At 43.2% G+C, this 16731-nt stretch overlaps 1 protein-coding gene across 5 annotated transcripts in view; it reads right to left on the reverse strand.

The window, feature by feature from the left end:
* The window catches only part of AKAP13 (A-kinase anchoring protein 13), a 184149-nt gene that overhangs the window by 145596 nt on the left and 21822 nt on the right, over window positions 1-16731 (reverse strand). For all 5 annotated transcript variants that reach the window (XM_017742616.1, XM_017742619.1, XM_017742618.1 and 2 more), the window contains exons 2-3: window positions 10346-10442; window positions 3876-3920 (exon numbers count right to left, since the gene is read on the reverse strand). In XM_017742616.1, the coding sequence (XP_017598105.1) occupies window positions 3876-3908 (33 nt within the window). In that variant the 5' untranslated portion in view covers window positions 3909-3920; window positions 10346-10442. The remainder of the gene's footprint in view (window positions 1-3875; window positions 3921-10345; window positions 10443-16731) is intronic.

A 16731-nucleotide genomic window follows, 5' to 3' on the forward strand; every position in this document is an offset into this window, starting at 1 on the left:
CCTGCTGAATAATCTGCTGAACTTTCAATTAATGATAATGTTTCTAAAAAAATCAACACTTCAAATTTGCAAAGCGCTCTCCCATGGATGCTGCAAACAGTGGAGCTGAATCTGACTAACGTAAACAATTTCATCTATAAACAGAAAGTTAATGAATCACAATAAAAAGGTCACCTAATAATAAACCTCCATTGTTTAAAGCATTGTTAATCCTTTTTTTTCCCTGCTCCTAGGTGATCTGGATAGCCCAATACATCAGTGACAAGAGCTAGGAAGTACCTTACAAAAAAAATTTTGACTTTTGGTGATAGGGAACTACAACTTCTATAAAAAGATGATGACCAGTGAGGTCATTGCAAGCACTTAAGAAAAACAAACAAAACTGAAGTTCATTACTTCCCACCTCCCATCCTCCTGTTCCACCCCAGCCCTGCCAGCAAACAGAACAGCTTGGTCCTTCAGCTTTGAGACCCTGGGCTTGCAGAGCACAAGTCCCAGGCAGACCACAAATAAGGTTTGAAATACTGTCCTTCATCCACTACACTGTGCCTGATAAGAATTCTCTTATCAACAGGACAGCACTGAAATACAAGAGGGATGTGAGTAAAGTTAGTCTTGGATTTAATCCAGTGTCTGTACATCAATAAAGATGTTCCCAACTGCAGTCTGAGGCAGATAACCACAGGACTGCTAAGCCACATGGACTTTTTTTTGCAGCTGAAGAAATGAATACATCTTAAGGAAGCGGGTTTGAACATTTTTATTTCAAATTCACCCCACAACATTCAGCCACAGGCTCTGCTAAGTCCCACCACCCTTTCTAAATGCAATTCCATGCTGACAGTGGTAGGGGTGGGGGAGCTGCTTGCCCTCCAGCCCATGTGAGCACCAGCATCGCGCTATCGCACCCGAGCTAAACTGGGGAACACTTCCCTGCCCTATCTCTCCTGGCACCAGCTCCTCTGCCCCATGACTGCGCTGCTGTGAGCAGCTCCCAGCTCTGGGGCCAGGAGAGCTCCTTAAACAGCTCGTTAGCGGAGGTAACAACAGCTCTGGGTGACACATGTGATGGGGGACCTGGCTCCTGGGGGACAGGAGCCAGCTGTTTGCAGAGCAAAGGCTGAGCAGCTGTCCCAGCCCAAACCTGCAGCAATGCTGAGCTCCAGTTCCTGGCAACCTCATCAACAAGAGAACAATCAGGCAAGGCTTAAATTAGACACTGAATCACGAAAACACAATACTCATTATTACAGGATGTGTTTTCCAGCTTATTTCTTAATCTTCACACTTACAAGGGCCATTAGTCTCCGGGACCTCTCAGTGGTCACAAGCTCTGCAGAAGTGGGACATATGATTTTTACAGAAGAGGTAAATAGAACTCCAAGCAGCCAAAAGAAAGTACCAAGAAGGATACAGCATGTGGTCTTCCTTCCTTTTATGCACACTGATTTGAGTAATACAAGAATCTTCATCCCTCTATTGGTACGTGGAAGTACCATCTCTCCCATCACCCAAAAAAACTTTGGCCCCAAGTACACTGGACATCTCAGGTTCCCAAACCCCTCTTCTTAATTATGAAGTGCTAATCTGGGCAACCTGGTAATTATCAGACAGTAAAAAATGATGTCTCCAGTTCAGTTCCTGGAAGCCAGTTAGAGACCTGGAGCGTATTTTATCCTTTCTCCTCCTAAAAGGAGTTCAGTAATGCTGCTGATGAAAACAACTATCTAATGGATCTCTCAGGATGAAACTCATGGCAGATTTAGTAAAATAACAAACAAAATTGCATAATCCTTACTCTAAGATATTAGCTTAAAAGAGGAAGAGTGTCAAGGATGCAGAGGTGTCAAAAACAAAAGGGTCAAGTGTGGGAGAAGCGTATTTTCCTGAGAGTAGACAAAGACAGGAGAATCCTCTGACATGTCAGTATTGCCTGTTGTTTCCAGTCATTTAGAGAAATGAAATTCCTTATGGAGTAATTCACAGGATACTGTTCTTAGTTACCTGAAAACGAGATCTAGGAGCCTGTATGTGAAAAATGGAGTTGCCATCCCTTTGCAGGAGGAATGTGGTGAGGTTTGTTATTTGCCTCCCAACGGCCAGGCCACAAGACTGCTGTGTCTGCCTTCAGAAAAATAAAAACATCAGGAAGATACCCTTTTCTTTGTGTTCTGCTGGCACCTAACCACCCTCAGATGAGCTGTCAATTAGCAACACATGGAAAACAAAACTGATCTGAAAATGTACAAAGCATTTAGACTGAGAGCAAACAGAAAGACTAAATCTTGACCTTTCAAATTTCCTTAAGCTACCACAATTTGTTTGTTTTGAAAGGGAGCTGATTTGTGTAGACCTGGCCAGGGGAGAGGGAGAGAAAAGGGAGTCAGTGATGTATTAATAATGTAACTCATTTGCATTGCAAAGAAACACTATACTGAGTGCCATATAATCATTATTTTACACCAGGCTACATTTGACCTCAGTCCAGTTCTCTATCACGTGGGGATGAGGACTTCTAAGTGTGCCACTTCAGTATGACATATTCAATAAAACCCCACACAAAACAGTGGGAAAATAAACTAATTCAGTAGATAAGACTGAGAAAACAAAGACTCCAGATTAGCTAAGTCACACACTGTTCAAATGACATAAGGATAATTTTATTCTGCATTCCATCATTCATGTGTTTCTACTGTAGCAATTCCATCATGTATTTGCACAGAAGTTCCATTCTCTCTTAATGTGTCCTAAGTTTAAATTAAGTTTCTTCAAAGTCAGTGTACATTCAGTAGGCTTGAAATTTAACAAAATTCAGGCATCAATTCGTTTCAAAATTCAGGATAGGCTGTACTCCTAGAAAGCTACTCTCACAAAATCAGGTCACACTATGTAGTGTTTTAATCTTGCTTCAAGCACAGACTTAGGACAGTGAGTACAGAATAAATTCCAATGCAAACTTCTAGTTGGTAATTAAAGGTAGGCAAAATTTAAAGCCTCCATGGCATTAAAGGTCAATATGATCCATTATTTACAACATGCAACACTCTCCAAGATACAGGTCTATCACCAGTCCTGAATGTTTCTCCTTCCTTCCCCTTAAAAGCCACATTTGCAAGCAATTTTCCCTTCCAGTTTTCCATCCTCCCATCCAGCTCTGCCCTCGTTGGCGAGGTCTGTGGGCAGGACCGTGAGCTCAGCCTGCTCGGAGCATGGCAAGGCAATGTGGAAAGCAAACAGTTACAAACCTGGCTGGCAGCTTTGGCACAGATTTAACACACGCTCACACACCCCCACACATCCAGGTCTAATTTGACAGTCCCCATGTTCTGCAACAAAGCTGCTATTCAAGAGCCAGGGGAAGCTTGTTCCTTATTAATGGAGCCGTGGAGGTTACGAGCTTTGAGAGGCTGACGTAAACCATCTCCCGCTGCAGCCGAGCCCTTCGCTGCCTCCAGGTCCTCCCTGCCACGTTTAAAACTCCAAACACAAAAATATTATCGCAGTGGGCAAGCCCTGCACACTGGAATGCCCTGTTTTCCACACAAGCTATTTCTTCTCACCACCTCTCAACACATCAAGTCACACAAGCGCAGCCACGCACTCCAGCACGCTTTGGGGAGGAAAAATAAAAGTGAGGGATACCTGCACAGAGACAGCTTTATGTGCCTCAAAACTCACTTAAAACAGTCTGCTGGAAAGCCAGAGGAGCTCTGTGACTTACCTGAGAGCACTACCACTGAGCATTTGCAATTGAATTAATACAAATAAACTCCTTAGGGAGCAAGGAGAAAAGCAGCAGCATCTCCAAAAAGCTGATGGGAAGTGTTTTGTGTGAATAGTAGGAGAGGCAAAAAAGTGTTTCAATTTGTACTCACATACAACGGAGCTTGCTGTGGATTAAGTTTCATGACCTCAGAACACTGAAAAAAAAAAAAAAAAGAAAAAGCAAGTTTAAGTTATTTTTCATAAAATTTTAGGTACTTCTTTTTAAGTTGCTTTAGCACCCACACATTCCTTTTTTCAATAATCACTTTTTCTCTTCCCCTTTGTGTCCATCTCAGTTCATCTTTCCTCCTAGCAATCCTCACTTCATATCTGCTTTTTATAACAATTATCAATCCTTAATTGAAATCCTTCCACCAATTCCCCACTCCCCCCATGAAAAATCATTTACAAACATTTGTACTTCTCTCTGCTGCTCAAGAAATCCAACTACTACCTTGTCCAAGGTAATTTGGTGTCATTTTTTACCCCTTTTGCTGGGTTATTTGTTAAAGAAAACATTTCAAAACTACATAGAAAACAATCAAAATGGCTCTGAAGGAAAAACTGCCAGAATATATGATGCTCATGGTTCTGCACTAGCATTTTTCATAATCAAAATCTACCATTAGTCATTCTGCAAAAGCCGTTTTAGTCAAGAATCTTTCCTCTTTCAGGTCTGTCCCTGGAATTTCTCTATAACCTGGTGAAAGTTTCTTATACTGAGCTTTGAATCAGTTGAACCAGAATTTCTCTCGCATTAGATCCTCCATTCCAGCAGAAAATATTCACTCTAAACAAAAGCTCTAAGTTTTCATTTAATGTGTGTATTAAGAGATCCAGGATCCTAAGATGAAGGAATGCAAAACAATTAAAAATGGAATTTCTGCTGTTACTCATGTCTGCAGAACTGGTAATGCTCTGCAAATACTTCAAGCCCTTTTTAAAATAGATGAAATACCACTCTGCTTTTCACACAAAAAACGCAGGATCCTGTTCATACTTTTTTCCTTTCCAAATCCCACAGTTTGCCTTGAGTGAGACAGAAATTAAACCACAGCCTAAGTTCTCTTAGCTGATTCCAGATATCCTTGCTCCCTCACATGCTCTCCTTATTTTACAAAACGTTTTTGTGCCAGTTGCTTTAAAATACCAGAGCGACCTGCCAAGCTTGTGCATCAAAACAGCCCCTCTGCAAAAGGTCCTCTGAGGCAGCCAGTGGACTGACAAGTATTTTTCAAGCGTTTTAAATCTAATCCAATTCATACCTATTTTCAGCCTTGAGATTCCCCTTTGTAAAAGAACACCTCAAAATGGTTATGCCTGATAGTTTTCACTGTATTTTCAGCTTTTACAAAGCCCGATTTACTCAAAAAAAGAGAGGATTAGTAGCACTAGCTGCCATTTGGCCAGGTGAGCTCCAAGAACAGCTCTACAAATAATCCTCACTTGTGCCCTACACAACATGCTCCTGGCAATGCCAGTCCTACTGAGAGTTCAAAAAGAAAAGAGAAAATAGAAGCAAAACCAAAAAATGCACAAACCCTGCCAATCACCCTCATGACCTACCTGAGCCTCTCTCTCCTGTTCTAAACCTGGGTGTCCTGAACAGGAGCACAAAAACATTACCCTGACAAGGGCACTTATTGTATCTTATGGAAATCAAACCATCCTTGAAAAAAACCCCAACCTTTTAAGCTCACTTCACACACAGATTTTTAGGATTTCTCATTGCAATAGACCAATTCCCTGTGAATTCAAACCCATGACAGTTTCTGTTGGGGTTTTTTTGGGAAGAGAAGTGCACAGCAGCAGCGAAATAAGGCGACACTGCTGAACACTTGGTCTTGTCAAAAAATCATAGGATTACTTCCTGCAGGAAGATTTTTCCCTCCTCTTATCTTACTAGATGGCCCTTACATCAGTCACTTAAAGTGATTCCTTGGTTCATAATGCACATGTCATTCCAATTTTTCTAGGATGCAAACTTAGTTTGCAAGGAGCCAGGCAGGTTTGGAAGATATTTTATTTCATCTTGTTAGGAAGTTCTTTGGCAAAAACATAGGAGAAAATCTGAGTGACAGATAAGCCTGAACGACTACTCTGCATCAGCAAAGGACTAATTTAGGTTTCTAGACAAGTGGATTTCTCCAACCAATGGCCAGGCAGGGAGCAGCCTCTGAAAAAATTTAAAAACCTTTAATCCAGTAAGAAGAGGAAAAACAAAAGGCAGATCATACTGGTCATAACCAAACCAAGATTCATAGGGACCCTAATATAGTCAGTAAGTTGGACTACTTCAAGTTTAAAAATGAGGAGGAAAAAAAAAAAAAACAAACAACAAAACAAGAAACAAGAGACTAAACTTTGTTTTCTGCTATTATTGGAGGAGCACAGTTTCCAAGCCAATGGCTGCTCTGAGCCCTGGAGAGCCATTCCTACATTTTTGGGCAGGAAGAACTCGCTGTATCAGATACAGAAGGCGGCAGTGAGAACAACTGGCCCTCCTGTGAGACCTGGACTGCGCATGAACTGCCCAGAAAGCCAAACGCACAAGAACAGGTAAACACAAATCCCCCTCCCCTGCCCAGCTCCCGCCCGGCACGGGAAACCGCGTGGCAGCACACAATGCGGCACGGGGCAAAACCCGCACTGGCCTTCCCCGGAGTACGGAATGGATTCCGGAGAAAACCCGGACTGGCATTTCCCCGGAATACGGAATGGAGTCTATGGAAAACCCGGACTGGATTTTTCCCGGACTACTGAATGGATTCTAAGGAAAACCCGGAGTGGATTTTTCCCGGAGTACTGAATGGATTCTATGGAAAACCCGGACTGGATTTTTCCCGGAGTACTGAATGGATTCTAAGGAAAACCCAGACTGGCCTTTCCCCAGAATACGGAATGGATTCTGGAGAAAACCCGGACTGGCATTTCCCCGGAATACAGAATGGATTCTCGGGACAACCCGGACTGGATTTTTTTCGGAGTACGGAATGGATTCCAAGGAAAAACCCGGACTGGATTTTTCCCAGAGTACGGAATGGATTCTAAGGAAAACCCGGACTGGATTTTTCCCGGAGTACTGAATGGATTCTAAGCAAAACCCGGACCGGATTTTCCCAGAGTACTGAATGGATTCTCAGGAAAACCCGGACTAATGCCGAGTAATGATGGTTTCAGTAAAAGAAACAACATCCCCAAGCCCTGGAGCTGAGCAGTTAAGACCCTGCTTCTCTCTGTGCTTCCCAAACCACGGCACTTGTACTGGATTCCCAAAAACACATGCTTGCAGTAGAAAACAACCCAAGACACCCAAAGCAACATGCACAGATATTAAAATATTAAATATTTCCTACCATTTACAAACCCACTGCATATTTTAAAAAAAGGCATGCACCAACCTTAATTCAACAAAGAGTTCTAGCCACAGGTTGGAAAAAAATGGCATCAAGACCAAGATGCAAGATATGTTTCCACTTGCATTTTGGTCTAAGTAGCTTCAGTGCCCAACATTTTAATGTGCTTTTCTTCTCTGAAGAATACATCAGAATCACTTTTCCATTTAGGCTCTGTTTTGCAAATGCTGCCATTGTGGCCCCAGGCACCACAGACTTACTCAGGAAAAGGCTCACTCACACTTTACTCCAGAAGAGGAAAATTTCATCAGAAACTTATTGACCGAGGTTACAATGCAAGATGCAACCAACAGTATGCATTCTCTTATCATCTTCACAAGCTGTTAAAGTGGGTGGGGCACTGCTCGTTATCTCCTCCCATGACTCATCCTTGATAACTCCCTCCAGGTGTTATCTCTGTGGGCAATCAAGGATCCACCACGTGACTCATAGAATTACATCAGCTCATTGTGAGATGCTCCACCCAGGGGGAGGAGCCAAGTGTTCCCACCTGGATCTAATCTGGGGTTTGGAGCAGCACAAACAGCCCTTACTGGATTCCCAGAGGACAAGAGCTACCACTGGACCTTCAGGTGAAGACCAGACCCTTCAATAGGACCGCTTCATCTGGACTGCTACCACCACCCTGACTAACAGGGTGTCAGGTTGTATCCTGACTCTGTCACTGTTCTTGCACTATTACACTTATTTTAATTTTCCTATTAAATTATAACTCTGACTTGCAATCTCCCACTGGTTTGTTTTCAAACTAGTACACTTAGGTTTCCTACACGAGTACCTGTGCTCACCTCACTCTCTGTGGCACAGCCTGACCACATCTCACACTGCAAAATTACAAATTGTTTCTTCGTAATTGCTCCTCTTCTTTCAACTCAAAAAATTATGGGAAAAATGTTCTTCTCTAAACATATACTTTAGGCAGTGAGAGAGAGAACATGCTCATTTTGCTGAAACATCCTTTCTGAGGCACAACAGGCTCAAAAAATGTACATCATTCACGCAGCAATTGCAACGATGGAGTCACTTGGTATGGTATTCCCAGCGAGAAAAACAAGAGCTCTGTTCCCAGGACACTGTATTTGCACTGCATCCAGGGAATATCCCAGAGGAAGTAAAACCCCAAGCAACAGAAAGTATTACATCCCTAGCCCAGAAAAGAGAGAACATGTATTCAAGCCCCATTTTTAAATAAATTAAAGCATCAAATAGTGAAAATCCAAGTAAGCACGGTTTGTGCTCAGTTCCACTACCGCACCTTTTGCACCTGAGCCTTTCTGCAGCTCGCTCATACGCAAAACCCCACATTTTGCAGACGCCCGAAATTGTTTCTTTCCACTGCCTTTACAAAGTGGCCTTTCAGGCTGGTCCCTCAGGAATAGAATGGGTTAAGTGCTCACAGGTCCCAGCCTCCCCAGTAAATCATTTATTACCCCAGCTCGGGGACAAGGAGCTCTGCAGAAGCGAGAGCCCACGCTGTGCAGCTGTTCCCAGCCAGGCAACTCTCCACAATTATGTTATAACACAGGATTAAGCTCGGGGAGTGGAAATCCGTCCCTTCATTGCTGATGGCTTTTTTCTTTTTTTCAAGTTATGCAGCTATTTTAAATGTTACAGAGCTCATTAACATGAAGTTCATTAAGTAGTAACCACTTTATGAATGAAATGGTTGCCACTATAAGCACAATTATGGAAATACTAGACCAGCAGGCAGAAAAAGGAAAGGGTATGAGAATGCTGCTCCTGAACTCCAAATTAGCCCTTTTTTTTTTTCCAGATCCTTCAGAGGAGGCACACCCAGAAATCAGATGTGAGGCAGAGGCTGGTTCCCAGGCAGGTCTTCAGGTGAGAAGCTCTTGCTGCCTGTGCTAGACCGCCCCAGAAATTTTGGTGCTGTGGCTGTGTGCAAAAAGTCATCCCCCTTGGTCACCCCAGAAAGGGTCTGGCATGTTCCTCAGCAGTGAGCACTGCTTGCTGCAACTCACCATGCTCCCAAAATTAGCAGAAAGTTAAGAAACACTATGACAAATCAAGCCACATACTGCATCTGTGCAGCTGGTGTCGTGCATTCCTCCTTTAAATATGATGAACTTGGAGGCCAGCTCTCAGCAAGCCGCTTACTCATTCCTGATAAAGCAGGTTCCATTCATAATCTTGCCAAGGACTTCATTTCTTTCTCAAGGTCTGAAAATAGGTATAATTCCCCTACTCAACTACACTGAAAAAAGGAAAACCCAAATAAATTACAATAACATACTTGTCTCTCTACAAGTAACAACAGTTTATGATTAATCCACCCAGCTGTTGCCACAGCTCAGTAACACCAAATGATTTGGACTCAGTCTTGTTAAAGTCCTGGTCTTGTAGGCAAAACCATGGAAAATATGAGGCACTGCAGAAGGTAAACAGGTTAGGGACAGTGGGAAGAGAAAAGAGGCAGCTTGCCGTGGTTTCCCTCCCTCCCTCCCTCCCTTGACAGAGCTCACACATGGCAAGCACCCATTTCCAGGCAAGACTCTGGCAGTTTCTTTGCTTCAGGCTAACAGTTTTTACACACTCGAGCCTTTTTGGAGAGAAAGGGTGTAACTCCGTGAGTCAAAACAGCTCCTGTCAGTATTGCAATAACCATGTACTCGCTTTTAGGTCAGATCCATCCTGTGATCTGGTTCACCACACCAAGAAACTGGTGTTAGCTGAAAAACAAACCCAGAAGCCTCAGCAACATGACTGCTCCGGGGCAGACAGACCGACAGCCGTTGTGGTGACCGGGAGGCACCTCAGCTCTGATCCCAGCCAGCTCCTGTGGAAATCCTGGGGCTGTAACCATATGCCTGCCCCAGGGACATGAAAGCTGTATCTTAAAATATTAGGGGAAAACAGCTGATGTTTTAAGTGTTAAGTGCTATTTTATACCATGGCATGTGGTTGATACAGGAGGCAACACCACATACCCCTTTTCTACTTCCACCACAAAGAGACTGTATTTTATGGCAAAATAACTTGTTGAATTTGTTTATATCACTGTATTTGCTTTGCTATCAGCATCCCCTCCTCCTGTCAAGGCTAAGGCTGACAATCAGCATGACAATGGGCAAACCCGTTCTCCAAAACCCCTCACCTCAACCTTCATGTATACCTGAAAGAGCTACCAAAACATTTAACCTTACTTTAACTGCATGAAGCAGTAGAGGTGGCTCCAAGATGTTCTTCAGGTCGTTCCCACACCAAGCAGGGAGTAGTAGGGCAGGTCACGACACTCAGCTCCTGGAAGAAGGAAGAAGAAGAAGGAGTCACCAGGTGCAAGGGTCAGCATGGCTGAGAGCAGTCCTAACACCCAAACTGGCACTGCTACACCTTCACCAAGGGGGATGGAAACCATCCTCTCCCTTGCTTCCCGCAGCAGTCCCATGTGGTTCCAGGAGCACACACAGGACGATGGCCACATTATGGACAGGGCTATTTATAGACACACAGGGGCATCTGGCACCACCTAAGAATAACTGCGCTGCTGAGTTGTATTTACTGCTGTCCTGCTATTTGGTTTATCCCCAAAGCTGATCTGCTGTCCAGCACCATATTCCAAACAACTAAGCTGGCCTTAAGTCCTTTGCATCCATCAACACAGCCCCTCTCAGAGAGACTTCATTGAACTCTTTGTGGACTCCCTCCCACCAAGGTGTTTTAACAGGAACAAAGGTAGATGATGGCAGATGGTGACCAGCAGACGAAGCCCAAATCTATCTACCAAGATGTCTCTGCCAAACCCTTCTGCATTGCCTGCACTTTTCCACAGGCTGACTTCCTGCTCTGGGGCAAAATCTGCTCAGCAGATTCATCTATAGGGATAGTCTCCAAAGCACACCTGGAAAGAGGAGCTAAAGTGAATCAAATGTTGAAAGGTGAAAAAGCCAAGGTTGGGCTATAGTTTATTAAATGCTGTGTGGGAGATTTTATTAGCTAAATCAAAGTTATCAAGGTATCTCAGGCCATCATTTGGTTACCACACCAGGAAAGGTTGTGGCTACACACACACACCACCAAACACAAGTGCGACAACCAACTGCCTCCTCTTGTTCTACCAGAGAGAGACTCTGCCCCTGCACTCTCCCTGTTGGGAAAACATCCATAATCTGGGAATCTCATAGCCTAAGCCAACCTGCAGACCTCAAAGTGCAATTACAAGCACAGAAGTAACAATGGCAAAACGAGTTACCAGCTGGGAAAACAATTGTACTGTGTGAATTAGCTGGAGAACGTACTGCACTGGAAGGTGAGGCACTGCACAACAAATCTCACTCCATCTACACAAGAACAGCATCACCTGAACATCTCAATGTCAATTTTACACAATGTTTTTTCTTAAGATTAACAGCTAAAAGTCTCTTTTATCCATTCTGATGAGAAATGGGCAGAGTATTTGCATGGTACTACAAGGTACTGTGTTTTACTACAAATATATATACTTAGACCAAACTGGAAAAACAGAAAAAATTTCATCCTCTTATTCCTCTTAAAGTATCAGGATTGTGTATGAATTCCTTCATTGCCATGTCACACATTTCTGAATTACACTCTTATGCCAAACTGCTGGAGCTGAAAGCGGAATTACCTGAAGTCTTAAACCCCAGTTAAGAGCACACAAACACTCTCTGGATTCATTAACCAGTAAAAACCACCCTCGCAGTCACAAACAAGCAGACTGGAACTTTCCTCTGGCATTTTTGTAGCATTACTTTCAGGACCTCAATTTACAAGATGGTTACTGTTTGATAAAGCAATGATTAGCTATTTGCCATCCTGTGTTGATCTCCAAGGAACAGCTCTTTCCAAGGCACATACAACAACAATACAGTTTCATTCATTTATGAGACACTGGTAACTTGGCTTTTAATACCTTATTTGTATATTTTGGCAGAGAAAGCAGGGTTTGCTGCTATCCCTTTGAACCAACAAGGACTGTAGGTATGGCTAACACTGCTAGGGTAGATAGAGAGTATGCTGTGAATCACTGCAGGTTTTTCCTCATATCCACTAAGGAATGAGGGTGTGTGTATGGAAAGCTCACTTGGATGCTCAGGACCTGGAAAGTATTAGCAACTGGAGAAAATAAACTGGCCTAGCAATGAAAAACTAACATGGATCATAAAATTCTTCCTCACAGTTTTTTGTCTGGTTTTATTCTGTGGGAATTTTTAGATTGCTAGACGAAGAGGCAAGTAACATTAAAAAGTCCTGGAGATATGCTTTAATTCTGTATGTAAGGAGCCTGCACAATGAGTAAGGTCGTCCACATTGAAGTACTAATACCCCAAAGACCTGATTCCTGCTTGCCATGAAACTGTTACAGGACAACTCCCGCATGCCTAAGCACACCCATTTCAGAAGGATTTCCCCATGGGGATTTCTCCTCCTCCTCCTTTACTGAGAAATCATTCCCAAGTGTAGATGAACACTGACATAGCTCCTGTTTTCTGACTCTTAGAAAGATGGGTTTAAAAATCATGTTTCATGGGTGAGCTCACACTGCTTTACAAATAAAAAACTAGCCAGTATTATCACAAGAAGATAATAACATACAACAGCTTTATAAAAAGCAACTTGGTTTCTACACTGCTCTGCCAATATTTCAAACAACCTCTGGATAATTTCTTCCTAAAAGGGCCCATAGTCATGATATCACATTAGAATGTAAAGAAGAGTCCTTTTGACACTTGCCTTTACACAGCCTGTCTTGCTTGGGTTTAATAAAAACAGGGGGGAAACCCCATCTCTTTTGCTAGGATGGGATTGTTTTATAGCAGACTGTTCATGGTCTTGCTATCTCCACACTGAGAGAGCTAAAGCAGAAATTACCCAGGCCACTGAAGAATTACTGAAACACTCTTAATGAAGAGAGAGGAAAACAAAAATTAAGGACAGTGTTACAGCTATTTACAATTTTAAGAAGACAACCTAACTGGCCCTGTGGATTATATAAGCAATTGCTGTAAAAGATGAGTCCTTTTTCCAAAAAAGCCCAATGGCTTAGAGGTGATCTGCATCTGATACATCCTCTAGAGGCAGAGGAGTAAAACATCAAAAGGTACTCTCGTTACATTTCTAAATTAAATGAATGGCAGTGAATAACACAGGCAAAAATGAAATTATTCTGTGTTGAAAATCTATTTGGGATGAATCAGTTGGGACTCTTAAACGTGCTTGGTAGAGCCCCAACATGTGGACCTCAGAGTTTCCAGTTATCTTGCTGATTCCTCCCCAGCAAACTCCCACCCTTCCCAAACACTCCCCAGTGCCCGGCACAGAGGAAACCACTCCTCAAATTTTTCCTTTTTTCCCTGAACCCAAACCTATTTTATTTTTCTGAGAAGCATTTCATGTTTTGTTGCTCTGCCATCTGAGCGCTTTGACACGTCCAACAAGTTCTCTCACCATCTGGTTGTAATTGCCATCTCAAAGCTTTCAACAAATTCAAAAAGCAGCATCAAGATGAGGGCACTAATGGTCTGGGAGATGGATGGCTAATTATTTGGGATTATTTGATACAGCTGGAACCTTTTCATAGACAAGACACCCAAGTACAGCCAGTCTCCAGCACCCAAACAAATCTCTGGGTTTTTTCTGAGCTTTATCTGTTGCCTGCTATAAAACCTCCTCACAATTTCATATCAAATGCTGTCAAGGGAAACCTTGCTTCTCCTCCTCATCTCCCAAATTGCTGGGTGTACAACTGCATGCTGCTGTCATCTTTTGCTCTGAATACACAGCCTATACTCATATACCATGATACTCTCGTTACAGGACATCCTTTTCCTGCTTCCATCGCATCTCCCAGGAGAGACTGGCTCACAAGACCTTTCCAGAAGTTTGGCCCATGGTCAGAACTGTTTCCTAATTCCTTAGAGAAGGGAATCTGGACACACTCCTTGGACAACCAGAGGATCACACCCAGCCAGCCTGGGCTTAGGAAAGGCAGGTCCTGCTTGACTAACCTGATCTCCTTCTATGACAAGGTGACCCGTTTAGCAGATGAAGGAAAGGGCACAGATGTTGTCTGCCGAGACTTTAGGAAAGCCTTTGACACCTTGTTTCACAGCATTCTCCTGGGGAAACTGGCTGCTCATGGCTTGGATGGGTGTATGATTCTGCTGCTCACTGGGTTAAAAACTGTCTGGATTGCTGGGTTCAGAGCGTGGCGGTGAATGGAGAAATCCAGTCGGCAGCCAGTCCCACCTGGTGTTGCCCAGGGCTCAGTACTGGGGCCAGTCCTGTTTAACACCTTTAACTGGACGAGGGGATCAAGGGCACTCTCAGTCAGTTTGCAAATGACACCAAGTACTGATCTGCTGGAGGAAGGCTCAGCAGAGGGATCAGGAAAGGCTGGATCGATGGGCCAGGTGGGGATCAGCCTCTTCTCCAATGTAACAGCTGACAGGACAAGAGGAAACTGCTTCAAGTTGTGCCAGGGGAGGCTTAGACTGCATGTGAGGAAAAATGTCTTCACCGAAGGGTGGTCAAGCACTGGAACATCTGCCCAAGGAATTGGTGGAGTCACCATTCCTGGAGACATTTAAAAGATGTGTAGAAGTGGCACTTAGGGACATGGTTCAGTGGTGGTCTTGGCAGAGCTGGCTAATGGTGGGACTTGATGACCTTAAAGGTCTTTTCCAAGCTATACAATTCTATGATCCTATATACATGGAAGATTAAAATATTATTTGCCTGAAATCTGCATTGCTTTGGACAAGTGTAAGTGCAGCATGATCCTCTAGCCATTGCATCAAGCTACATTTGTACTATAAAGAGTGGAGGGTAGATTGCAGCTCATCACATTTTGACACACACACAACATTCCACTGAAAGTAAATGATGGGTTTTGTTTAGAAAGCAGCATCTGACTTGGCATACTGGATGAAGAAAAGCCAAGAATTTTAAAACAATAGAAAGTAAAACATATCCATATTTCACATGTCTGTACACACTGCAGAGCAAGCAATAATATTAAGATGTTAACTGCAGTCCCATCAATCCTGATTACTAAGAGGTGGGAGACAAAAATTCTTTCATATACACAAAGTTAACTTTTGAAACCCAAACTCTTTTGACAGCGTCGCCTTGAACTTGTAAACAGAAATAGTACCATGTTGGAGTAAAAGGGAAGCAAGGCAGCAACAAACCAAGAGCACTTCCCTGCTCACTCTAGCCCTGGACAGACACAATTTTTCTCTCTAGAACTTGGAGATCTGCACAGAACTGAAAGAAGTTTGGAGTTTTTTAATTCTACCAGCAATCACAACAAAGCAGCAGAACAGAGAGACCAGTGATGCTTTATGGTTCTCTCCCTTGCCTTTTGACAGCAACCTGGGGTCATAAACACCTCTTGGGCAATAACACACAGCAACCTGTTTCTCCAGGAGGTGCCATGGGGACTCCGCAAGCAGTGAAAAAGCCCTCACCTCTGAGAGCATGGTCCTGCACAAGTGCTCTTCAAAGGTATACAAGGTCTCAGCCTTCAAAACTGAAGAAAAGAAAAACTGGAAAGAATAATAATATTTTTGTTACCCATTAGTTTTTACTAATAAAAGCAGGACTTGGTCCAGAAATTTGATCTTCTTTAAACTGCAGCCTGTCACCACGTTCATCCTAAACAGAAACTGCTTCTTTTCAGACAGCCTTGTTAAACCACATCAGGATTGAGATAAGGACTTCAAACTGTTTCCACAAGACCATCACAGCCGACTGTCTGTGAGAGATATTAAAACTTAACTTGTGGACAGTTTAAAAATCTGTGCAAGGGATTAGCACTTCACCAAACCACCATGGCAAGACCACCACTCTCCTTCTTACTGGGAACCTGTATCAGAGTGATTAGCTAAAAAACAAAGCAAACAGCAGCAAGCTGCAGTAACATCTGAAGTCCTCAGACACTTCTAAAACACTCTTCTTTAAAAAACTCTTTTAATTCTGCAACAGGTTCTTCTCCTTCGCTTCTCCTCTACCATGACATTCAGGTGACAGTCTCAGTGAGTTGTGCCTTTTTGCTAGAATGGAGCAAAGCTCAAAAAAAACCCCTCCAGAAGACCAGGAAACAGAGGAAGCACAGTGAAGGACTACTTCAGCAGGGCCATCATCAAGAGCTACCAACACAATGCCTCAAAGGCACAGGAAAATGCCACTTAGCCACAGTTTCCCACTTAACAGAACGGGCCTATTTTCTTAGAAATACTGGGTACAGGTTGTGACAGGACATGCTAGACATTTCCTGGGGAGGTGACATGTCGCCCCAAGAACAGTATATGGACCCTGAGAGAAGGCAGAGTGATTTGAAACAAGATTCACGTGAAAAATTCAGGTACTTTGAAGGGTCGTCTAGTCTATCACCCTGCTCAAAGCAAGGCCATGACATCAAGGTTATGAAACAATCCACATGCTTCCATTGTTCAAAACTGTCCCAGTCAATGTGGCCTGTTTCTCAGTTCCCATATCTAAAATTGAGCTAAATAAGGTAATTGAACTCCATCACCACAGAAGGAAATCAAAATCTCCATTAGTTCAA

Source organism: Corvus brachyrhynchos, unplaced genomic scaffold (genome assembly GCF_000691975.1).
Source record: "Corvus brachyrhynchos isolate BGI_N302 unplaced genomic scaffold, ASM69197v1 scaffold97, whole genome shotgun sequence".
Classification (NCBI taxonomy): domain Eukaryota; kingdom Metazoa; phylum Chordata; class Aves; order Passeriformes; family Corvidae; genus Corvus; species Corvus brachyrhynchos.